The following is a 24,749-nucleotide window of genomic DNA, read 5'->3' as shown; positions in this document are numbered from 1 at the left end:
AGTTCGCTGCTTCTGTGTCCTGTCCAACAGAGGGACAGTGTCCCCATGGCCTGACTCTTCCCCACCTGTTTTGTGGTCTAATAAGAAATAATAATAAGAGATAATGAGATATAAGGGGGCTTATAAAAAGGAGGGACAGCAATGTTTTATATGGGCAGATAGAAACAGGACAAGGGGAAATGGTTTTAAACTGACAGAGGCCGGGATTAGATGGGATATTAGGAAGACATTCTTCCCTGTAAGGGTGGTGAGACCCTGGCACAGATTATCCAGAGATACTGTGGTTGTCCCATCCCTGGAAGTGTTCAAGGCCAGGCTGGATAGGGCTTGGAGCAACCTGGTCTAGCAGAAGGTGTCCCTGCCCATGGCAGGGGGTGGGATTGTATGGTCTGTAAGGTCCCTTCCAACCCAACCCATTCTGGGATTAGCTGTCCCTACTACCATCTAACAAAAAGAAAAAAAAAAACACAATGGAAGTACAATTATATTCTCTTTTCTCAGTTGATAAAAGTGTAGTTCATCATGGAAACCTGACCACTACAAACAGTTAATTTTCAGTTAGCGGTTTTGAGATTTAACAAACACATACTCAAATTGTTGTCCAGCAAAGCAGTGAAGCATTGCCAGGCCACTGTGACCACTGACACTGCCTGGTCAGCCCTGTGCAGCCACAGGGCACTGCTCCTCTCTCCCTTCCAGGCAGGCAGGGCCCCAGGCTCCCTGCTCCCTTCCCTACCAACATCAGGGATCTGTGTTCTGCTGCCAAGCATCAGAACCAGTCACTGGGGCGGTGCAAAGAGCCAACAAACCAAAAAAGGCCTCGTCCATCAAAACTGGGAGCAACCTGAAAGAGAGCTCTGCCTGTGGATCCAAACACAGAGCAAGGAGGCAGGGAGAGCACAGTCACATTGCCATGCAAAAGATCTCAAGATGTTAAGGACAAGAAAGCATGGAAGAGAAGACTTAAGAACAAACTAGAGTAACTTGCCAAATTAGAGTAACCTCCCCATAGGGCCTGTGGTCAATCCAGAATCCATTTCAGATAGACCTGGACACCACAGGAATGGAGTGCAGAGCCTCTGCGGGAAGGAGGGAAGGCCCCCAGCAGTTACGAGGGCTTCCAGTGGCCCATCCCTGTGGGAATTTCCTGATGATCTGGAAACACTTTGTCACACACCTTCTTCCCAAGAACACACTGAGCTTTCTGCCACACCGTGTATCCTCTTCCACCCTTGGATGTAATAGATCATCTGCAGGGACACTGGACATCCCAATGAGGAAGGGAAGGCAGTGTCACTGTACTATAAGCTTTGACTAAATAACTAAACCCCATTCATTCACATGTTTTCTGTAGACAAGGCTCTTTTGAGATTTATTTTAAATGACAAAAGACTAACAAAGAGCGTTATCCTGTTCAACATGCACACAGATGAATTCCTGAGGGTGACAGCCAAGGAAGTAACAACTGACTGGTACAACCCTGTGCAGGTTTGCAGAAACAACGCAAGCTTCTTACAGCCTGTCCCTGGGAACTGGGGACAAAGAAGAGACTGTCACCAGGGAAAATATATAAGATTTCCAATTACAACAAAATAGAGGCTCCAGTTCATGTGGAAATCTGATCTTTAAATCTTGCAGGCTCTGTTCTTCAAGACCTGGGTGACTACAGTCCAGTAACTATTTCTCGTCACAAAACTGTTCACTTTCTTTTACCTCAGGCAAAACAGAGCATCAGCAGTAAATACAAAAGGTTTTAACAGAATGGGAGGAATAAGATACCTCAGTGTTAGGGGTATGCAATGGGAGGAATTTTGCTGAGGCTTTGAGTCCTCTTCCACAACAGACAAATCACAGTGAGCAGCATGAGCATCTGACACAGTACTGAAACAGTCGTCGTCACACCCCTGTAACACGAGCCCAGTCAGCTGAGTGCAGGATGATCTTGGCAGTGTTAGATTTATGGCTGGACTTGATGATCCTAAAAGGTCTTTTTCAACTTAAATGATTCTTTGAATTTGTATTGAATTTGTATTCTATGAGGAGCTGCTACAGAGGAGCTGGGGAAAAAACCAAGGTGTCCATGTGACAACTCTCAAACTCCTCCAATAACTGATCTCCTCGCAAAGTTCAGCATCCTCCCGTGTTCTACAGCAGAAAGATTAGCTTCAGAAACTGCATTCAGGAAGCTGGCACAGCTGGAGAAGAGAAGGAATGAGTTATTTTTAAAGCTGTTTGCTGCCAAGGGAGCATTTGGCTCAGTCCACTTGCACCCCCTCAGGCAGCTCCACCACAACAGGAGCACAGTCATCAGGCTCTGCCTCAAAGTCCCATTTAAACTTCTTCGTTAGGTGAGCCTTGAACTTTTCAGCCTTTTTCCTTAGAGTCTCATCAACAGCAGCACTGCACATGCAGGAAAAGAGCACCTAAAAGAAAGAGTAGAGGTCACAAAGAGCCCAGATATGGCACCAGCTGGGCATCTCTTTCCTACAAGGACATCATCAACATTCCCGGGAGCACCAGGAAGAGAGTCAGGTTAGGCCACTGGCAAGGGATGCACCAACTTGAAACCACTCCTGCTTTGGAGCTAGCTAACCAAAGCCCACACCTCTGATTTCACAGCCCCAAACCCATCCCATCCTGCCTTCACGACATTGAGTAGGTGCACTCAGGTAAGAACTCTGTTTGAAGCACGTATATGCATGTAATTGAATTTGTATTATGGAATTCTGAAATATGCTTAAGTGTGAGCTAAGGAAAATGTCCGAGCAGAAGGAATTAAAAAAAAAGCATTATCAGTAGCCGATTTTCCAGCATGTGTCCAAAAGGCCAACAGGTAATTGTACCCATTGTTTCCATGGTTACAGATCTCTCAAAGTAATTTTGTAATATGGTATCACCAACACCTTAGATACAGAGGAAACTCAATAAAAAGACCTTGAAGGTAAGAGAGGAATGAGAGCTCTCTGGGAAAAGTCCAGTTATCCCCAGCACAGCCTTGGGGACAGGGCACTGAAATCTGGACTAACCTCTCCACTCCATCATCCAAGAACAAATGTATTAACATGTCACAGTTTCGGTTGGCACCTGGAGAGTGAAAGTATCTGTGTAAGATTAACAGGGCATTTAGCCCCAGAGCTCATCTCTCATCAACCTGCTTCTGCTCCTCTGCTGAACTTGTGACTCAGAATTAATTTCCATAAGAAGAAATTTCCTCTGGGGAAAATGCAGCCTCATATTTGGGAGAGAGCTACTGACAGCTGGATAAAACACCGACAACAAGCAGCAAAGTTTGTTGCTTTGTGAGTGATCATTTGTCTTTTCCTTGTTCATTGTACCGTGACATTACCTCTTTCTAAAAGAACTTGTACACAACAAGGCTGCTGTTAAAGAAAAAACATTAAAAGATTATATTTCCCACTTCTCCTCCATGAACTGCACATTAAATTAGCTATTTGATCAAGATCTTTTTTTCTTTAAACATTGTTAGGGCTGCACAGTCAGTGGTGGTTGTGCTGTATTCTCCTCGCCTTGGATCAAACTCCAAAAATAAAAAGTTGCTGTATTCAGAGCTGAGCAGGAGCTCCACAGACAATACACTTCCCCACACACCTCTGCGCACCTGCCCACACCCAGTTAACTCTGAGGGGTGTGTGCCAAGTGACTGGGTAAGGCAAGTCCCAGGGGTTCCCTTGCACTATTCCAGGGAAATCCCAGGAGAGTAGAGAAGCAGAGAACTTTGAGTGAGGAGAGGTTCACTTAGCAAGGCAAAGTTGTTCTTTGTCACTAGGAATGGATGACTCCTGCCAAGGCTTAAGGGTGGTCCCTTGTGCCAGCACAGCTTCTGCTGCTGAAGTAAAACACAGACTGATGGAACCCAGGGGCGGACAAGACTCAGGCAGCCAAAAAGGAAAGATAACGAGCAATAAGGGTGCTTCCCAAATTCCCCTCAGATAGAGAGAATGGCTGGGTGACATATTCTTTGTAGTACTTTGACTTTGTGACAATGCACAGAGTTGCTCTGAGTGTACTGCAAACAGAGCTGGGTTTTTCAGTCCTGTGATGTGACGGAAAAAATCTACCAAGAGAAATAAAATATTAATTAAAAAAGTGAGACTTGTAAGAATCCAAATTAAAAAAAGTCACTTGATTAAAGCAATGTTTCCCATACCATTTTACCCAGCAAATTAAAACCAAACACCCTCAACCCTCCCCAAATCTATAGCAAGAACTTGGGAGTTAAAAGGAGAGGAATGCACCTGCTTTCTGGGAAAGGAGAAGGCATCAAGCACTTGAAGCACTACTACCCCTAATTACTGCAGGGATTGTTTCCATTGCTGAACTTCATCAGTGTGTCTGGGTTTGGCTTTTTTTTTTTAAACTAAGTTTTGTTTAGCCAATTTGCTGCATTGCCACAGTATGGTCACAGCCAGTGGGAGTAACTGGTTTCACTGCTGAATCACATATTTGCCCCTGCCTGTCTCAGCAGAAGCAGCATTTGCTGCATGTTGGAATAATCATAAATTCCCTCTGGATAAGAACTTGACTACAGGAAATCTTCAGCTTTGCTTAAGGCTAACTGGAATGGAAAATCTTCTAAAACACTATCACTGCCCTAAGCTCAAGTTTTGCTGCAGCTTCCCTGCATACTAAGCAAACCATTCAAGCTGCTCAAAAATCAGCATCATCAGTCCTTTAAGCAGGAGTTTTTAGTGTTGGTTTGTTGGTTTTGTTTTTAAAGAATGAATGGCTTTGGGCAAAAATACACAGACATCATCTTGCACTTGCTCAGCCTTTCTTGAAGCTCAATGTAGGCAAAGGTCTTAAAACCTTCTAGGACAAGTCTGCTGGTGCAGTCCAGTTGCATTAGATGTGCCAGTCCAGAACTCCAAACCCATGGCACTGTGGCACGTTGCTTCCAGCACTATTTGCAACATTTCCTCTCCCTGCCAAACTCAATTTTACACTGCATTAGGCTCTTCAAGGCATAATTTGAGCAGACCAAATGCTGAGATGAGAAGCAAATGGCATTTCTCAATGAATAACAAGGGAAAAAGTAAAAGAAAATCCTTGTGTGCTTAGACAGGCTCACTATCTCCCACACAGTTCAATAGCAGCTTGATTCCTTTTGCAGCTTTTCCCCAGATTTGCTCTGATGCCCTGTATGCCCTGCTTCCCACTCCTATATCTCAGGGGACAGTCACAAATGTACCTGTAACGTGCTGGTTAAAAAGTTGTCCTGGGAGACAATGTCCACAAAAAAATCTGCTGGGATTTCATTGAGCTGGTGATACAGCACAGAAATGAGATTGATGTAAAGGTCTTGGTACTTCCCTATGGCATCTTCAGATCGGCACAAGATGTTCAGGAGTCTTTTCCAGTGCTCAAAGGCATCGTACACGTTCCCAATGAGGAAGCAAATGAAAGCAAACTGCAGCTCACCTGTGTGGATTCAGAAAACAAAACACACATAAGACAGATATCCAAGGTATGTGTCCTCCTCAAAGCTCTGTAAATGACTGATAAGTGCTGGTTTGACTTTTGCACATCCTGCCAGCAGTGACTGATACTCTAAACACTGACCATTGCTCTGCTCTTCAAAGAAGAATGGGGCAGGTCACCTGTAACTGTGATTATCATCATTGTAGAGGGACTTCACAGGACTTTACAAACCCAAACAATGAGCCAGACCTTGCTGTTATTTTGTGAGCATTCAGTCCTCCTGAGCCTGGGTGTCCAGAGCCACATGGGACTGCAAACGCCACTGCCATGGAACACTGAGCAGTACATTCACAGATGTGTTTGCCTTGTTGAATTAAGACCCACAGTCCATCTCACTGGATGCTTGGCATCAGCTATTTTGCCACTGTTTCCTATGGTAACTCATTGTTTATTCTACAGTTGTCTTCGACAATTTTGAAAAAGAATAAATTGTATAACATTAATAGAGAAAAAACAGAAGGGAAAAACAAAAGCTCAGTAGCCTCAGCTGTAAAACTGGGAGGGCTTCTCCCTCCATCCTACTACAGAACAAAACCCCGCTGCAGGACCTCCACAGCTTCAGTATTTATTTGCATCACAGGTTGTATAAAAGGCTGAGGAGTAGTTGAGCCCTGGGAGATGCAGCCCTGGCTGAGGGGGTTTCCACATCACAGCACTGGCACAGCCCAGACGCTGCCATGGCAAGTCTCTGGCAGCACATGGAGCAAACACAGAGTACACACATGCACACGGACAGCACACAGAGCACACGTCTGAGCTGCCACTGTGCCAGCCTGGTAGGGACCAGTTGCTGCACCGGGAACCACTGGCTGGGAGAACCATACCCCCTCCCCACACATCAGGAACAAGGATCTGGGGGTGTTCGGCCCCACTCAACACTCCCAGGACTCTGTAAGACCTGTCCTCAAGAGATTGACTTAACAGGCAAAGTGCCAGGCTAGTGCCAGATGACAGACCTGTGACTGCTGCTTTTGACTTAACCTGAGGCAATCTGGGCTCCAAGAGCAGCACCCAGAGGCCAGAAGCAGGCTGACAGCTCCTGACCTCCAGCATCACATCCTTACACCACAAGAGTTGTAGAACAGAATCACAGAATGTCCTGAGCTGGACAGGACTCAGAAAGATCATCGAGTCCAACTCCCATCCCTGCACAGGACACCCAACAACCCCACCATATGCCTGAGAGTGTTGTCCAAACACTCCTCAAGCTCTAAGGCCATGAGTACTGCCCTGGGGTCCCTGTTCCAGTGCTCGACCACCCTCTGGGGGAAGAATCTTTTCCTAATATCTAGCCTAAACCTCCCCTGACACAGCCCCAGCCATTCCCTCAGATCCTGTCACCGATCACAGAGAGCAGAGATCAATGCTGCCCCTCTGCCCCTTGCGAAGAAGCTACAGACCCCAATGAGGTCTCTTCCCCAGGCAACTGGAACAGGCCCTGTTGCTGCTAAAAACTACACCAACTTCTGTCCTGCAACAAAGAGAGATGCCTCAGGGCACCAGGGAACAAGCACAGGTTTCATCCCAGAGCTCTCATTTCACAGTCACAGAATCACAAAATGGTTCAGGTTGGAAGGGACCACAGTGGGGCATCTGGTCCAACCTCCCTGCTCAGGCAGGGTCATCCCAGAGCATGTGGCACAGGATTGTGACCAGATGGGTCTGGAATATCTCCAGTGAGGGAGACTCCACAACCTCTCTGGGCAATCTATTCCAGTGTGCTGTCACTGCACAGGAAAGAAGTTCTTCCTCACATTCAGGTCGAACTTCCTAGGTATCAGTTTCTGCCTGTTGCCTCACATCTTATTGCTGGGAACCACCGAAAAGGGCCTGGCTCCACCTTCTTGGCACTCCTTTAGATATTAACATACAATAATGAGGTCGCCTCTCAGTCCTCCGTTCTTGAGGCTGAACAGGCCCAACTCCCTCAGCCTTCATGACTTTATACCCCCAAATGGGCTACAACCCAAATAAGGGTATAAAGTAGGTGTGCCCCGGGCGGTGCTCACCGAGCAGCTCCAGCGGGCGGCCGGGATAGCGCTGTTCCATCACCCGTTCCAGGGCGTAGCTGAGGTCCATGCTGTGCCGGGTGATCTCCTCGGGAGTGGCCCCATCGGGGTACAGCTGCCTGGGCAGCTCGGTGAAGCGGATCTGGGTGCCGGCTCGGGGCCGCATGCGGGGCAGCCTCGCCAGCCCCTCGGCGTAGCTCTGGCACTCGGCCCCGAGCGGCGGCCGGTGCTGCCCGGCGCGGTCCCGCGTGTGCCGCCCCGCCGGCTCCAGCAGCACCTCCGCGAAGGCGCAGATCTCGCCGCTCTCGGGCTGCAGCTGCTCCGCCGCCGCCTCGCTGATGAAGGAGGTCAGTGAGACCCACTTCTTCAGCGTCTCGTACGGGTACGGGCCCAGGAAGGCGTCCAGCTCCCGCAGGCTCTCCCGGAGAGCCTCGCCCTCCCCGGGGGGCTCCGGCCGCACCGCCTCGCCCGCGGGGTCCCAGCGCAGCACCCGCACCTCGCGGCGCCGCAGGCTCAAGAAGCGGCCGGAGCGCGGCCCCGTGTCCCGCCCGCCGCCCGCCCTGCCCGCGCTGCAGTGCACGAAGTGCAGCCCCGGCGGGACCATCTTCACGCCGCGGAATCTCGGCCCCACGGCCCAAGCGCTGTAATCGATGCCGAACTCGGTGCCCTCGGGCACGTCCAGCACTACCACGGCCGCGCCCTCGAAGAAAAGCTGCCGGGCTAGCTCGGCGTCCGGCCACCGGGCCGCCATGGCCGGGCGGGGCCGAGCCGGACGAGCCGCCCCCCGCCACCGGAACCGGAGATGGAGCGGCCCTTCCCGGAAATCCGGGGCGGTGGTTCCGGGAAGGCGGTGGGAGAGCACCAGGCCTCGCCCGACCCCCGGGCCGGGGCTCTCCGGCCGATCACTGCGGAGGTGTTCAGTGTCCTTCGGGGCGCCTCCCACTCGGCCCCGGCTCGGTCCTTTCCCCCCATCCATCACTTTGCCCGTTCCCCTGTCCCCCCGGCTCGGTACTTGTCCCCGTCATCCATCTCCCGGCTTGGATCCTGCCCCCCAGGCTCTGTCCCTGACCCCCCGCTCACCTCCAGCCCGGTCCCTGTCCCTCCGTTCACCCCTGGCTCGGTCCCTATCACTCCGTCTGTCCCTCGGCTCGGCTCCTAAGCCCTTGCCCGGTCCCTGTTCCCCCCCGTCCATCCCCAGCTCCCCTGCCCGGTGCTGTTCCACTTTGACCCCTTGACCATCCATGCCTGGCGGCTACTCCCCGCTGACCCCAAAACGGGTCCCACTCCCCCAGCTGGCAGCCATTCCTCCTGTCCTCCCAGCCCTGCAGCAGGACGGACAGACAAGATCCTGGGTCTGATGGACCAGGAGCCCCCACAGGACAGACACACGGGGACCCTTGCAGTGACACGCAGACCCCACAGCAGGACAGACCATCCGCAGCACCCTGTTCTCCCTCCCAGGATGACAGACAGAGTCAGTGTCCCCCAGAGCAGGGCAGCTCACATTGCCTCTGCATTTTGAGCAACCTCAAAAGTACCTTTGACTGTATGAGGGTCAGCAGCCCCCACATGAAGCTGCTTCCATCTCCACCAGCCACAATTCCCGACCTGGTGGCACCTTTGTCTGCCCTCATGAGGCCTCACCTGCAGTGCTGCCTCCACGTCTGGGGTCCTCAGCACAGAAGGAATGTGGAGTGATGGAGTGAGTCCAGAGGAGACTGCGGAGATGCTCCAAGGGCTGGAGCACCTCTGCTCTGGAGACAGGCTGGGAGAGCTGGGGGTGTTCACCTGGAGAAGAGAAGGCTCCAGGGAGACCTTAGAGCCCCTTGCAGGGCCTGAAGGGGCTGCAAGAGAGCTGGAGAGGGACTTTGGACAAGGGCCTGGAGTGACAGGACAAGGGGGAATGGCTTCTGACTGACAGAGGGCAGGGTTAGATGGAATATTGGGAAGGAATTCTTTCCTGTGAGGGTGGTGAGGCCCTGGCACAGGTTGCCCAGAGAAGCTGTGGCTGCCCCATCCCTGCAAGTGTCCAAGGCCAGGTTGGACAGGGCTTGGAGAAACCTGGGATAGTGGAAGGTGTCCCTGCCTGTGGCAGGGGTTTAAACAAGACAAGCTTTAAGGTCCCTTCCAACCCAAACCATTTGAGGATTCTATGATTTTGTGATCTTCTCTTTAGACAGAGTTCTGTATTTCCATGTGCAGTGACCCCAGCTGCAAGGTTTCCCTTCACTTCTCCGTCCTCTGAGTAGGAAAGAGGTCACCAAGGCCCCAAGTTGATTTAGCATCAAACACATTTATTTCACTTTTATTGAATACAAGAACAGTGAGCACACACGCATACACCACTGAGCACTGAAAAGGAGTATGACCAAAGGGGGAGAGGGAGAACAAGGGAAGAGAAAAGGAGAGTTAGTGAAGGAACAACAGAGCATTGCAGTTGGTTGGTAAGGTGCTTCTCAAATAAAAATAAATATTATTATTGTTATTGTTATATTACTCATGCAATCGCAGGCCACGTTCAGAATGAATTTGTGGGATTGGATAAAAACAGGCACTCATGTCTCCCACCCCTTTCAACAGAAAGGCCCCTGGAAGAAAACAAGCAGTGACCAGCTATTAAAAACAGAGCGCAGTGATGGGTGGGCTTGAGCTGAGCATCAGAAAACCACACCTCACCCAGGGAACAAGCAGTGAGCTTTTTTCTTTCCTTTTTTTTTAGAAAAGTTTTAGACACTGCCACCCATAAACATGCTGTGGGAGCCAGGGGCTGGGTTTGCTCACTGCAAACAGAACTCACTTCAGTCCAAGCACACGTGAAGTCTAACTGTGTAAGGCCTCTCGCTTCCACAGGAACCTTCGGTTTCCTGACTCTGCACAACGCCAAAAGCAAGTCTCGAGGGTCCCAGTGGCCCTGAGGGGGTTGTGGAGGTGTCCAAGGGCAGTGTCCAAGCTGGGTGGGCTCCTCCAGGTCTGAAAGATGCTGTGTGCTGCTGAACACCAGCACAGTGGGCAGACCACTGGCCCTCCAGCACCCCCTTACCCTCTGACAGTGCCATTGGTGGTCATGGCTGGCTTGGGTGCATTGGAAAAACAACAGAGAGAAAAGTAGCCTACGCAACTGCTTTAACTCTTTTAGGTTGGGGGGGTCTGCTCTCTAAAAGTAGCTGAAGGTGCTTGGCTGGAAGCTGGGGAGACCCTCAAGAGCTGGCAGCCCTACCTGCTTGTGGTCATGCCTTCCATGCTTGCAGGAGAAACCACTCTGCCAGGAGAACAGACTTCACAGGGACGTCCTGGTGAGCAACCGGTCAGTGCAACTGCCAGGGAGCAGCTCCCACCTGGGACAGTGAAGGTGGTGAGCAGGGTCTGTCCATGGCATCCTCCAAGCTGTGGCAGGACCTGACAAAACATGCCTATTTCTGGGCATGGTCTGTGTGACGGGTAGGAGACTAAAGGCAAAATGGTGCAGAATCATGGGCCCTTCTGTTTCTGTAGGAGCTAGAGATGATTTCGAGAAGGAAACCCATTTATTTCCTTTCCTTTCTGGTTTTGGTTTTGAGTCTACCTTAACTGCCTGGTTCACAGTGTACAGAGGCCTGGGCTAGGTCCATGATCCCCTTCCAAAGGCAGCCATGGGGGGAGCCTGTGGCTGAAGGCTGAGCTGGGCTGAGCTGGGAGCAGCTCCACTGACACCTCTTCAACACGCACCTGCTTATGCAGAGGGCCTGGGCTCCCCCATCCAGCCTGGGATGCTGCGGACGCTCTGCAGTGATGGACACAGTACGGTCGCTCCACTGCCCACTCCTAGGCAGGTCAGGGGAGGACTGCCACGGCCCTGCCATTGCTGTCCCCAGCCCAAGTGCCTCGGGCAGCCCTTGCCATCACACCTCAGGTAGCAGGGCAGACAGGGCAGAAACAGCCTCTCTGCCTTTGACACTACTACAAAGCTCAAGTAACTTCATTACTGGGATCCAGAAACAAAGCAAAACCACCCCCACGACTGGCAGGGCTGGAAGGGAGCAATGAACACAGTCCTGCTGATCCCATGGCTCCAGCTGGGGGCCAGGAGACCGTTCTGCCAACAGCTGTTGCAGCTGGAGCCTCAACCCCCTTCCTTACCCCTCCGAGTCACTGCTGCCCCTCCAAATCTAACCACCATACACTGCAGATCAGCTGGAGGGACATTCCTGTCTCTTGCCCTTTCATCTTCCCCCCCCAACTAGCAGCAGCTGAAACCTTCTCAGTTCTCTTCTTGCAGGACTCAGAGTCCCATGTGTGATCTAAGAGTCTCAAAATACACCAACCACAGTCAATCAAAGAGTTAATAATTTAAAAATGTCGGCATCATATTTACCAGCACTGTTGAATTATTTCAGCATTGTTCCCTCCCTCCCCCTTTGTTATATATAATAATATACATAACTGAAATGCACATCCATATGAAACCCCACAGGTTGCTCTTTAGAGATGAGAAACCATATACATATCATTTTCTTTGTTTGAAATGAAATCCATTCCTAAATACCTTCAGAGAACAAGAGGTTGGACAAGTGCACAGAGAAGATAAGGAAGGGAAGGGGAAGAGTTAACAGAACCCAAAAAAATGCAGAGGAACCAGCATGGAATGAGGAGAAGGGCAAAACGACACTTGTGAATTGGAAAATAACTCTATGGTCATAAATTCAGAGTTTTTCTCTCTTCTTTCCAGAGGTGGGGAATAGTTTTGCTTCTGCTTGTGTTTTTTTACTTCAGTTTGCTTACTTCTTGCTTTGTTGCAAAGCAGTTTTCCTTTCCATTCAGTGTGCAACAAATGAACTCATGATTGTGTATCCTTTAATGTAACATGCAAGATGGTGGCTTATTGTATTGTTACCGATACTATTGTTATTATTATTACTTTTTAAATCTTATTTGATCACCAATCCACGAAATTCTTCAATTTATCTGCAGTGGGTTGACTTTGTTTGTTGGTGGTGTTTTTTGCTATTCATTTCCAGCATATAGCAGCAGTGCAAGGATGCATTTTGTTTCCTGTTTATATATATATATATATATATGTATGTATGTATATATATATATAATATATTTGCTATTCCTTTTTTAAAAATTTTTGTCTCTTCGCCATGAACATTGCAGCTAGGATGTCTATGTCTTGCTGACAAATCCAGCATGAAGGCTCCTTCTCCCCTGTTCTCCAGGTTGGAATACAGATGTTGACTTTAAGGAACATGTTGGTCAAGATTCCTGTACAAGGCAGATGGAAAGGACCAGTCATGGAGTGCCAATCCATGGAGTGCAAATCCATGAAGGTTCCTCTTTGTATGAGGGCACTGGACAGTAACTGCAAACACTTGGGGCCACAGTTTGCACTTAATTAGCAGGAGCTCTGGTAATTAGCAGGCATTCAGTCATTGGGCTGGTGTTGGTGTATGGGGGTGATAAGGGGGAGTCACTGCTCCCTCACTTTAAGCCATTCAACTAAAACTGGGTGGCTCCTATGGGACAAGGGAGTGTCTGGGCTTGCTTGTCTGCACTGTGGGACAGGACATACAATTAGGCAGCTCTCCTGACCTTCTCAGCTGCATTGGAGCTCTTTGCTTTTCCAGGCTTAAAAGCTGACAATCAAAATATTCATATGATAAAGAAACAGAGATACCCGTTTCCAAGGAGCCTCTCCAAATGCACCTGCACCCTGGCTGCTGCCAGAGCCCCTCACACAGTTTTTGGCAGTGAGGCTCCCTCTCCTCTCCACCATGCACCATTGCCTCCCACTGCTCTGACATGGGGGTCTGGTGGCTGTGCCACCCCCGAGGAGCTGATGGAGGGTAATGGGGTCAGAGCGGAGGGTTTGGAGTGGGGCAGGACTCCCCAAGCCCTGAAGAAAAGTGTCTGGGGCTGTGACAGCTTTGGGGCAAACCTCAGGTGCTACTGCCTACACCTGTGTGTGTAAAAACACAGCCTGGGGATCTGAATGGGACTAAAACCTCTTTTTTGGAAATGCTTGTCTGATACTTCGGATTGCTTTGCAGAACCTGTAGCCAAGTTTCTCAGCTCATCCAAAAAAGCTGCTGTCCCCTCTTTCCCTCCCTGCCCCAGGGGGACAAGCACGTCCTTTTCTCTTTACATAGAAATGACTGCGAGCCCTGTGCTGAGCAGGAGAGCAAGGTGCCTTTTGGTGGAATGGCATCTGCTTTCTAACCACAACCAGGTGGCCATACCCAGAGCCACCATGCCAAGAGCTGCCACTCAGTGCCGAGGGGCACCAACACCTGCTGCTGGTGGGGACCAGAGACATGTAAGCAGTTACCCTCCTTACCCAACAGATATAAATCACACCTGGCAGCTTCACTTACCTGAGGTTTCTTGTCCCTTTCCTCTGGAGAGGGATCTGTTTCTCTGTATACCACAGCTTTGGTTACCAGCATGTCAGGGTGCTGGAGTTTTGCCTCTTTGATTGCTAAAGCCAGTGCCTAGAAAACAGAAGGATTAAAGCATTTATACTCACTCCCCTGCAATCGGGTACCCTGACTGCAACCAGAAAGCAGCTGGAGCTGAGTGGGATCCCAGGGAGCTGAGTGGGATTCCAGGAGGATAAGGATGCAGGGGTTCAGAGCTGAACCCACAGCAGCCTGGCAGAAGAGGCTGGGGCCCAGCACTGATGGGGACCCCTCGTGCGCTGTCTTTCTCTTGCTGATTTTTCTGTAGAGATGTGCTTCATCCCAGGCTTCCTGCTGAAGCCTGGGCAAAGGAACAGCAGCAAAACACTAGAAAAATCTACAAGAATTATCGAATTTATTATTATAATTCTAAAAATTATTTTAGATCCTTTTAATTACTTTATAATTTTTCTTCTTAAGCAACAAATCCCAAAGGGTTAGGCCACAGGAAAATGACCCCATGGCCCTAGAGATTTCTGTCAGTCTCTGTTATTTCATCGTGAAAGTGTGTCACTTTTTGTTCCTCTCACAGAGGCATCACCTGGAGTGAGACTGTGGTGGAAGAAAGAAAACACCTGGGTTACTTTGGAGTATTTCAACAAAGAAAGGGCACCTGGAAATGTGTTTTAAGACAATAAAAAGGTGATGCCCTCACTGGGCTCTGCGCTGGGATGTGACCTTTACTGCTGTGTCACTGTGGGAGCTGGGCTGGGTGTCGCTGCACCCATGGGGACCTGCCCTGCTGGAAAAGGTAGGGGCCTCAAGGGTCAGTTTTTGGAGAGAAGGAGTAAGGAAGTACGAGCCAGAAGTAGAACTATGCGGTGCAGCATCTGGGGACAGCCAGAGCTAGGCAAAGCCAGGGTGTCCTGCTCCTACCTGGTCCTGGTCCACATCTTCATCTCCTGTGATAATGATGCGCTTCTCTATCCGGGTCTCAGAAAATCCCCCTTTCACAGTCTGCACAAGGAGAAAGAAAGCACTCACCCCAGCTGTGCCACTAGCCAGCTCTGGACGGGCGTAGCTATGCCCACGTGAGGAGGGACAACACCAGCATCATCCTGGGAACTGACCCTGTAATTCAGCAGATCTCCCACTATCCATGACTCAGTGCATGGTGAGAACTAATGAGACAGAGCTGGCCACAGGTGAGAGGAAGGAAAAGGGTTGGGTGGCAGGTACCAAGCACCCCTCCTTCTGCTCAGGTCCCTCACTGAGCTTCTGCTATCATTTATAGAATCACAGAACCATTTAGGTTGGCAAAGCCCTCTAAGATCATCAAGTCCAACCATCAGCCCAGCACTGCCAAGGCCACCACTAACCCATGTCCCCAAGTGCCATAGCTACACATCTTTTGAATTCCTCCAGGGATGATGACTCCACTACTGCCCTTGGCAGCCTGTTCCAGTGCCTGACCACCTTTCAGTTAAAAAAACTGCCGTAATATCCAATCTAAACCACCCCTGATGTAACTTGAGGCCATTTCCTCTTGTCCTGTCACTTGCTGAATATGAGTCAGCAGTGCCCTGGCAGCCACGAGGGCCAACTGTGTCCTGAAGGGCACCAGGCAAAGCAATGCCAGCCCGTTGAGCTCTGCTCTGTACTGGGGCGGCCTCACCTTGAATATTGTGTGCAGTTTTGGGCATTACAATATAAAAAGCCATTAGAGAGCATTCAAAGGAGGCCACAAGGATGGTGAAGGGTCTTGAGGGGAAGCCATGTCAGGAGCGGCTGGAGGTCACTCGGCTTGTTTAGCCTAGAGAAGAGGAGACTGAGCTCAGACCTCACTGGGGTCTTCAACCTCTTCCTGAGGGGCAGGTGCTGACCTCTTCTCTCTCTGACCAGTGACAGGGCCTGAGGGAGCAGCTGGAGCTACGTCAGAGGAGGTTTGGGTTGGATATCAGGAAAAGGTTTTTCACCCAGAGGGTGATCAGGCACTGAACAGGCTCCCCAGGGCAGTGGCCACAGCCCCAAGCCTGTATGAGTTCAAGAAGCATTTGGACAACTCTCAGGCACATGGTGGGATTGTGGGGGTGTTCTGTGCAGAGTCAGGAGTTGAACTTCACTGATTCTTGTCGGTCCCTTCCCACGCAGCATATTCTATGATTCTGCGATTGTTACCTGGAAGAAGAGTGTGTACTTAATTTGGGGATGAAATGGCTATGGGTGAGATCCTCTGCTGCAGCCTTGTCTCCTTCACTGCCCATGGCCCACACTGGGCTGCATGCCCGCCTGACACCTGGCTGTCCTTGCCTGCTGTCCCCTGTGGTCACACCGGGCTGGCTGGGACAGGCAGTGCACAGGGCTGAGCCACGGACAGGGCACTCAGAGCGGGGCACTGTGCAGGCTCCCCATTCCCATGGGACAGCACACCCCTTTTGGCTTGTAAGGAGGAGAGGGGCACTTTCTGCTGTACTAGTCACAATATAAATCCACCCATCCTCTAATTCCAGTGACTTTCAGGACCCTTTGGCTGCTCCCTCTAGAGCTGCTCTCACCTTGGTAACATGGGTGGTGGTGGAAGTAGAGAGGGTTTCTGCAGTGGCACTGAATATGCTGGTGAGCATCTCCTTCCCAGAGGAGCCGCCAGAGATCTGCGGGACACAGAGCAGTGGGATCAGGGGGCTGTCACAGAGGAGCCCCCAGTGCTGGCTCCTGAAGAGCTGGGACCTTCCCATTGGGATGTACCTATTCAGCCAAGCATGGAAGAGGAGAGTGGCAAGGGGAAAAGGTACTGCATTGTGCTTCCAGTTGGACCAAGAGGTTTTGGGGGGAAAGGAAGATGTTTCCACAGGTACACCAGGCCCAGAGCTCCTAAAAAGGGCCTCTGCAGTGGCAAGAGGGTCTCATGGCAGTTTTTTGCTCTTCCCCACCTACCCCCAGGGCCACCCCAGCACACAGGTCTCAGGTTGCCTCTAGCTCTGTTCATCCTGCTGTGTGTGCTGAGGGCTGGGAAGGCTGGGAATGCTGCGCTGGTGCCCTGGCCCCAGTGCTGGCTGTGTTCTCCCTGCAGCACACAAGAGATGAAATTGGGGCAGCATATAGCGTCTGGCCAGCCTGGACTTCATTGAAACAAGGTGATGGAGTAAGAACTCCCTTTTCAGAGGAAGGCCTGCTGCTGGGCAGGGTGTTGGTGGCCATCAGCTCCACCGGGAATCAGAAGACTTTGTGTTTGGCCTTGGGCGGCTGCACAGGACACCCAGGGCTAGGAGTATCGCAGCCCACTGCACCAGGGGCCGGGTATTTTTGGGGAGTTATCCTTCTCAGGCAGATACTCAAGGTGTGTATCTGGCATAGGAAAAAGGCCACAGGCTGAGGTCCCCTGCTGTCTTGCTCCCCATCCTTCTGAGCATCCTTCTGCTCTTCCCAGTGCCAACATATCAGCCAAGGGTGCCAGTGCTGGGAAGATGGGAAGGGCTCCTCACAGCCCCACAAGGCTGCCTTCCTTCCCCCACCCTCCCCCCAAGTCTTGGCCTGGCTGGTGGCACCATGTCCCCCCCTCACCGGTGAGAGGGAGCGAAGGTCTGTGGTGGAAGTGGCCCCTTTCCCAGCCTTGGTGCTGTGATCCTGAAAGAAGAACAGATAGGCACGTTGGCTCAGACACAACATGGGGGCAAACATGGCAGGTCACCCTGCACAGACACCCCTGGTGGGGCAGAGTGCCCCGTAGCACAACTGGCCCCAGTTGCCCCTGCTGGAGCAGAGGGACCACAGGAGACAGTGGTTCCTCTGCCCCTCCAGAGGCCAGTCCCACTTACTGAGGTCACCAGCACCATCTCTGTGGTGCCAGCCGGGGCAGTGGCAGTGGTGTCCCTGCTGCCTGGGGTGCCTCCGTCCACCTGCTGGGGCAAAGGAAACCAGGTGAGCTTGAAGGTGCCATGGAGTAAGTGACACTCACAGTGACAGTGTGGCTGTCCCTTGCTGCCAGAGGATGCCAGGGAGGGCCATGAGGCCACAGACACGTACAGCGCAGCTGGTGGCTGTCACCCTCTGGAGATGTTCCCGTGTGCCAGCACTGTCCAGCAGCATGGCAGATGGGGCCAGAGACACAGAAAATATCTCTGGGTGGGCTTTGGTTAGTGTTTCAGGGACTTTAGCAAGCCAAGGGTGATCAGAGGCCCCCAACCACCCTATTCAGCCCGCCCACCCTCCCAGCTGCCTGAGGTTTGGCACTGGGGAGCAGGGCCACAGGAAGACAGATCCACCACATCACCTGGACTGTGTCTGTGGTGCTAACCCGGTGGGGAGTAGAGCCATCTGCTTCAGGCTTCTTCACACCCAGCCCCGGGCCGACCATCACAGCATCTGTTTTTGGGGCTGATGGCTGCAGGAGAAACAGAGCGAGTCAGGCCCTGGGGCACAATGCCAGCAGCTCTGAGTGCCCTGCCCATGGCAGGGGGTTTGAACAACATGATCTCTAAGGTCCCTTCCAACCCAAACCATTCTGATTCTATGCTCCTTGTACACCAGGCCCCCTAGCAGAGCAACCCTGTCATGCACATCTGATGTCCTGCAAGTGTCCCACTGAGCCCTACCCTGCAAAGAGCAGGGGCCAGGCTGCCGCCCTGGGCAGACAGCCACCACCCACAGTGCCCTGTGACCCACACACCCCAAATGAGACCCGATGCCCTCTGTCTGGGGTTTTCTGGGGTTTTTTGGATAGATCTATAGAGACACCATGGGTTAGTTCAAACTGGTCTTCAAAAGGTAGGTGAGACCCATCAAATCTGTTTCACCCATGTCCTGCAGCCAGTTTATGATCTGCACCAGCTCTGGGAGGCTCTGGTTACACCTGGGGTGTCAGAGCCTCAGGGGAACAGAGACAGGCTTCCAGCACTTCCCCACTACAGGAAACCGGCACTACCAAGGGCACAGGTGATGCTTAGCCAGTGCTCAGCATTCCCAAGCCAGCAGCCCCCTGCCCACACTGGCCGTGGGGCACGTGGAGCAGATCTCCCATGACTATGGCATCAGATGCTCTGCACAAGGTTTTTGGGCTGTCTCAGAGAAAGCTCCCTTTAATTCTGCAGCTTTTTCCTGGTTCCAGCACCCTGGCAGCTCTGGGCAGGGCTAGGGACATACCTGCCAGGGCTGGAGTCTGCCCCAGGCTGACCAGGCAGGAAGTGGCCCTGGCCCAGCACAGAGCTAAGGCCACATTTCACTGCGCTGCAGCTGGCTCTACCATCCTCTCCCTGTGTGTACACTCATCTGTCACATGCATGCACATGCATTTTTGTTAGCCCTGTTATAATCCCTCCCAGCACAGGAGTGACTCTCCAGGAGCTCTGGTGTGACTCCCATGAGGCACTTGGTAAATCCCTCCCAGCCTCAGCATGACCAGAGAGGTTAGTGGGCAGCACATGGCTCTTCACTACACAAACTGGTCACTGAATTCATGCAAGACACGAGGCCAGTGCCAATGGTTAGTGCCACGTGCCCTTCCCATGGCATGACATGCTGTCGTGGGGCAAGGGACAGGGCAGCCAAACACAGGGGACCAAGAGGTGACAGTGACTTCTCCTGGCTAGCAGATGCAGGAAGCACGCAACAGAGCCATGCACCACAGACACAGCATGCACTGGGGAAATACACCGGGCCAGGAACTGGAGGGGTTTGGAAGCCAGCATGCTCCTCCAAACCAGTTGGAAGTGCACTCCAGGGAGGCAGTGCCAGGCACCGGCACAAGGAACACGGAGGCACGATGACACTGGGACCGTCCTGGTGAATGGTGTTCCTGGGTACCTCTAGATGGGAGACATCTGGGCTAGGCTGGGAGACCTTCTCCCTGCCTTTGACATCCTCTTCCAGTCCAGGAACTACTTTGTCAGTGTGCTGGAAGGAAACCAGGCCTTCGTCTTCCATTTCGCTCTTGTCCTTGTCCAGCTCGGGCAGGCTTCGTGAGATGTCCTCAAAGGCTGTGCCATGGAAGTCACTGATCACAGTGAAGTCCACCTCTGCTTCCAGGCTGGAGGTTGAGCTGACCGTGATGCTGGAGCACTTGCGCTCAATGGCCAGGTGGTTGTCCTTCAGGAAGACTGAGTCCTTCTCCTGGTCAGGCTCCTCGTCGCCGGTGTCGCTCTCGGGGGCCCTGTGCCGAGGTGGTTTAGGTCTCTCCTCGGTGCCCTCCCTCACACCCGCTCTCTGAATGAGACACAATGTCGGAGAGAGACGGAGCCCATGAACACCACGTGGCAGCGCTGGCAGTGCTGGCAGGGGCAGGGGAGTAGGAGGAGGAGGAGGAAGGCTGCAGCAAACATCACAGAGTAGAGTCAAACACAACTCAAGCATGGAGACCGAAACCTTTCTGACAGCGGCGGCTTTGCAGCGGGGTGGGGACAGAAGGCTACTCAATTTGATGGTGCCAAAAATCTATTGCTAATTAATCATCTCAAAAAGGGTCAGTCACACAAGAAAGCTCGGCCAGCTTGGAGGCACATCAGTGCACCAGTGGAAGCAGATGGATGCAAAACAATGGGTCTGTTAGGAGACATTCAGAAGGAGCTCAGATGCTGGGGCTATTGTATATCGGTGACTCAAAAAAACAAACGAGGGAAAGAAAGAGAGAAGAGTTTGAAAGAAAAGGGCCCATCAGCCAGGCACAGTGAGGGAGAAGGAAAGTAGCGTGCTAATTCCACTGAACATCCACTTGGCCCTGCAGAGCATCACCCCAGGGTGAGTCTTCCCCACTGATACCACCTCCCCCTCCAAAGGCCTCAGAGGAGTCTCAGGGGTGACCTGACTAAGTGTCTGGTCAGTGTAATTGACAGCATGGTCAGAGCCAAGGGATGTCCTCCCTCCATCAGCTCTGCTCTAGACATAGACATACCTCTCAACTCCACCATCAGAGGGTATGTATCCCCTCGCCACGCTTTGCCATAAAGCCATGGGAAATCTAGACCCAGCTAGACTCAGTTCTCCCTTAGGAACACCTCTAAGCCCACTAATCCCAGTGGAAACCCACCTCCTGACCTTGGTCCCAAGTGTTTGTAGCCAGCGCCATCTCCCCTATGGGCCAGGCTGTGCTGGCACACCCTTCCCTCAGCAGAGCTGGGAGGTTGAGAGGTATGAGAAACAGGGTGTCCAAGAGCCCCAGGAGGAACACGCAGACACATTCGTGTGTGTGTGTGTCTGTATCAATACACACAGAACAGCCCTGCAATAGGAGCGGAGCTGGCAGCACAGCCCTCGGCTGCACTCATACTGCAGAGAGAAGCACTTAGTAAAACAGCACTGAGACCTGGGAGACCATTGGAACAGCATTCTTTAAATTCTCTTCTTTCAGGATGGATTTTACTGATGGGTCAGATAAATCCTTTTCTCTCCCATTTAGTTCCTGAAATTTGCTCTGGATTAGAGAAAAGGGTTAGTTGTAAGGAAATGAACTCTGCAGGAGCTGATCTAGCACCCACAAGAACAAGGAAAGCTACTTCATCACCCAGCCACCGGCTTGCTGAAGACAGGGAAGGGTGGGGAGGCTGGTGAGCCAAGCAAGAAGGGGTATCAACGTAGGAAATGCAAGGGTGAAGCTGAAAGCATGGACACGCTGCTGCCGAGGGGTGCGTGCCCGTGACAGTCGCAGCTCCTTCAGCCACCCACCGTCGCCCTTTTCGGCTCCTGGACATGAAGCTTGGCTGCCTGCTCTTGGGTTTAGCGAGCGGCATTCTCCAGGGAGCCAAAATGTTCAGGGATCGCAAAACAAAAGCTGATGAACCAACCGGGCAGCAGGTCTGCATGCAGCCAGTAAGCCTGACCACACACACAGACAGAAAGGACAGGGATGCAAAGCGCCTGCTGTCAGTCAATGGATGTGTGAGGAGCCACTGGACATAGTCAGAGAGCCACAAAACATGCGCATGAATGTCCCGTTCGGACAGTTCATTGGAGTTACCATGGCCTCAGCCAGGGTGAGCTCGCAGCCAGAGTCGGGGGAGGCCAGATCAGCATTGTCTTCTTTGTGCTCCAGATCAACAGAGAGATCTTCCTTCGGGGAGTGAGGCTGGGAGATGTCTCCTGAACCAGCCCCTTGCCCAAGGGCCAAGGAGCTCACACTGGACACAGGTTCCACTGCTGGTGGTGAGGCGAGGCAGGTGCTCAAAGGCATGTCCTGTGCCAGACCTGTCTTCCCTTTCGCTTTCGCTGATGTCCCAGCTTCAGGCACCCGCTCTTGTCCCTCCTGGGCCTCCCTTCGCTCCACTTCATTTTGCTCGAACATCTTTATCTTAGAGGCCACAGAGGTTTTCCCGTAGCTCTTGCTGTCCTCCCAGCTTCCTGGGGCCACGTTGACATCTCTGTGCCCCTGGGACACAGCACCTGCCTGCCCAGCCACGCACACCAGCGACTCAGGCTCTGTTTGATGTGTCCCACCACTCACTTGCAGCTCTTCTCCACCTTCATCCACCCAGGCAGAGAGCCGGAACGTCTCACTTCCTTGGCACAATCCTAATACAGGGGACTGGAAGTGTGAGACGTCAGCAGCTTCTTTGGGAAGAGAGTCATTCTGCAGTGGTTGCCCTGGAGCTAGGTCACTGGCCCTGGTGGTTTCTCCTACTGTTGGGCTCCTGCCCTGCAGATCTTGTCCCACATTAAACTCTGAGTCCCAGTGTGGCTCCTGTGCTTTGGGATCAGCAATGTGGAGCAGCTCCCCAGCCATGGAACCCTCTTGGGGCAGGTCTCTCATGATGGCCTCTGTCTGTTTTTCTGGTTCTTCTGCTTGGGGTGGTAGCTCTTTCACACCAGGGCTTTTATCTTGGGGCAGTTCTTCCATCTCACAGCCTTCATCTCCAGTCAGCTTCCCTGATGTGGGCCCCAAACCTTGGAAGAACTCTTTTATCATGGGTTTCTCCTCCTGCAGTGGCACTTTGGGGGCAGGGACTTTGCTCTGTGCTGTGGCAGGGTCCATGTCCTGAGCCACCTCCCTGGTGGCTGTGTCTCTGACCTGGACTGACTCTGCTGCAATATCTGTGTTTTGGGGTGGTTCTGCTGCACCAGGACTTGTTCCTTGTTGTGGTTTCCATGAGGTAAATCCTGTATCTTGGTGTTGTTCTGCAGATTCAGGATCAGTTTCCCTGGGTAGTGCCACCTCCACGGAGGGGCCCATACCCTTGGGCATGCCCACCCCTCTCACGGGGCTGGTGTTCTGGGACAGCTCTGTGCCCTTGGGCTTGGTGCCTGGAGCTGGATCCACAGGGACAGGGCTGGATTGCTGGGGAATGGGTGGAGGGGCAGGAGCACTGGGTTTATTTCCCTCCAACCCCACAGTGTGAGCATGGCCTGGCCAAGACACAGCTGAGAGAGGAGACTTGGTCTCTATCTCTTCCATCTGAAGAACCACTCTGGCACTTTCCTCCTTGTCACCATCTGCTCCCAAGAGCTCCTCCCCTGCTGTGCACTGTGCTGGGCTCCCTCTGCGCTCCTCAGCCCCGTGGCCATCCCCTGCCAGGCCACATGGCTTTAGGCCTCTCACTGGGCTCTGCAGCTCTGTCTCCTCTGGTTCCACCTCCTGGGAACACAGCAGGGCTTCACTTCCTGCAGGTGCTCCATAGCTGGGCATCCCAGCAGATGCTTTCTCTGGCTGCAGGGACAACTCCTTCTCCCACCCTGAGAGGGTACGTCCCACCAGGCTGGTCCCGTCACAGCCCATCCTGGGCTGCTCTGGTGCTCCGGTAGGTTTTCCAGACACTGCCCTGTGTTGGTGACTTGCTGAAGAAGGGGGTTGGAACCCTTCTGCTGCAGGTGTTGCGTGCCCAGATCCCTCCCTGGACGTGTTCACTGTGGCTTCTGATATTTCCTCCAAGCCAAGCCACTCACTAGTGTCCAAGGTAAGTTGTGTTTTACTGTCCTTCTCCTCTCCCTCTGGATCTCCTAAGTAGATGATCCTCTGGGTCGCAGAAGTCTCTGAGCTGTCATCTCCAGCCTTCACTTTGGTTTTCAGGAGCTCTGTGGCTGTGCCTGGCACTCTGGCCTCCTGTTTCCTGGAGGCTGCAGAAGCATGCTCACTGGAGAGCACCTTGCCTTCTCCCTTGGGATGCTCTGGCCCTAAAATCTTGGCCCTTTGTCTCTCTTCAGGCTGTTGACAGGGCTTGGGCAGCCCCGGCTCACCACTGGCTGCTCCTTCACCCTGGGGCTCCTTCTCTGTGCTGTCAGTGGGCAGATGTGCTGTCTCTGGGCTGTCTCTGCTTTCCTTCTCATAGATCTCATCCTCCCAGACAGACTCAAAATCCTCGGGACTGGCAATCATTTTGGCTCTCTTCCGTGTGTCCAGGGCTGCAGCTGAGGGCTCTTCCTGGCCTGTCACTTCCTTGGCTTTCCCTACTGCCACCTCCACCTTCAACAGGCTCACACTTGTGTTCACCTCCGAGGTACCTGCACGTGATTCTTCCTTCTTGACTCCCAGAACTTTCCTCAGAGCTACTGCTTCCAGCCTAGGGGCTTCTCTCTCTATAAATACCCAATGCTCTGAGCCCTGCATTGCAATTGGAGCAAGAAGAGTTAAATGCATCAGACACACCGCACCCAACTGCTGCTGGCACAAGTAGCACGGCTGGTCTGCCTCACACAGCAATGGCTACGTCATTATTATTATAATTCTAATTAGTAGTATTAGTAGTAGTGTTCTCAATGCTATAGTTGAAACAGGGTCTATACAAAGATCCTGGCAACTTGCTGATGGAGATAGGGACTGAAAATAAGGGGCTGATGCCATGATAGGGAATAAGCCACTGTCTCCAGCTGGCACCCCCTGTTTTCAGCTGGCTATAGCAATTCCCAGGGGTGAGATTTCATTGGAAGCAAGGGTCTGTGTTTTGGGTAG

The 24,749-nt window shown here is 52.2% G+C and overlaps 2 protein-coding genes across 13 annotated transcripts in view; both read right to left on the bottom strand.

Annotated features, from left to right (window-relative positions):
* Positions 1-1,342: 1,342 nt before the first annotated feature.
* On the bottom strand, positions 1,343-8,290 carry AAR2 (AAR2 splicing factor). The gene is made up of 3 exons (XM_027740445.2): positions 7,509-8,290; positions 5,210-5,439; positions 1,343-2,423 (listed from the first exon to the last, which is right to left on the bottom strand). Exons 1-3 carry the CDS (start codon positions 8,257-8,259, stop codon positions 2,256-2,258), a joined length of 1,149 nt encoding a protein of 382 aa, XP_027596246.1. The 5' UTR covers positions 8,260-8,290; the 3' UTR covers positions 1,343-2,255.
* Positions 8,291-9,781: 1,491 nt separating this feature from the next.
* EPB41L1 (erythrocyte membrane protein band 4.1 like 1) overlaps positions 9,782-24,749 on the bottom strand; it is a 67,271-nt gene continuing 52,303 nt past the window's right edge. For 4 of the 12 annotated variants that reach the window (XM_027740395.2, XM_039383842.1, XM_039383841.1 and 1 more), the window contains 9 exons: positions 21,828-24,401; positions 19,682-20,080; positions 18,153-18,263; positions 17,698-17,781; positions 17,444-17,506; positions 16,438-16,533; positions 14,819-14,899; positions 13,859-13,975; positions 9,782-12,749 (listed from right to left, as the gene is read on the bottom strand). In XM_027740395.2, the coding sequence (XP_027596196.1) occupies positions 12,741-12,749; positions 13,859-13,975; positions 14,819-14,899; positions 16,438-16,533; positions 17,444-17,506; positions 17,698-17,781; positions 18,153-18,263; positions 19,682-20,080; positions 21,828-24,401 (3,534 nt within the window). In that variant the 3' untranslated portion in view covers positions 9,782-12,740. The remainder of the gene's footprint in view (positions 12,750-13,858; positions 13,976-14,818; positions 14,900-16,437; positions 16,534-17,443; positions 17,507-17,697; positions 17,782-18,152; positions 18,264-19,681; positions 20,081-21,827; positions 24,402-24,749) is intronic. The other 8 variants (XM_039383845.1, XM_039383846.1, XM_039383847.1 and 5 more) reach the window with 5 other exon arrangements.

The sequence above is a fragment of the Pipra filicauda genome, unplaced genomic scaffold (genome assembly GCF_003945595.2).
Source record: "Pipra filicauda isolate LSUMZ 115617 unplaced genomic scaffold, ASM394559v2 scaffold327_size997775_pilon, whole genome shotgun sequence".
Taxonomy (NCBI): domain Eukaryota; kingdom Metazoa; phylum Chordata; class Aves; order Passeriformes; family Pipridae; genus Pipra; species Pipra filicauda.
This window is presented reverse-complemented; position numbering and strand designations above follow the sequence as displayed.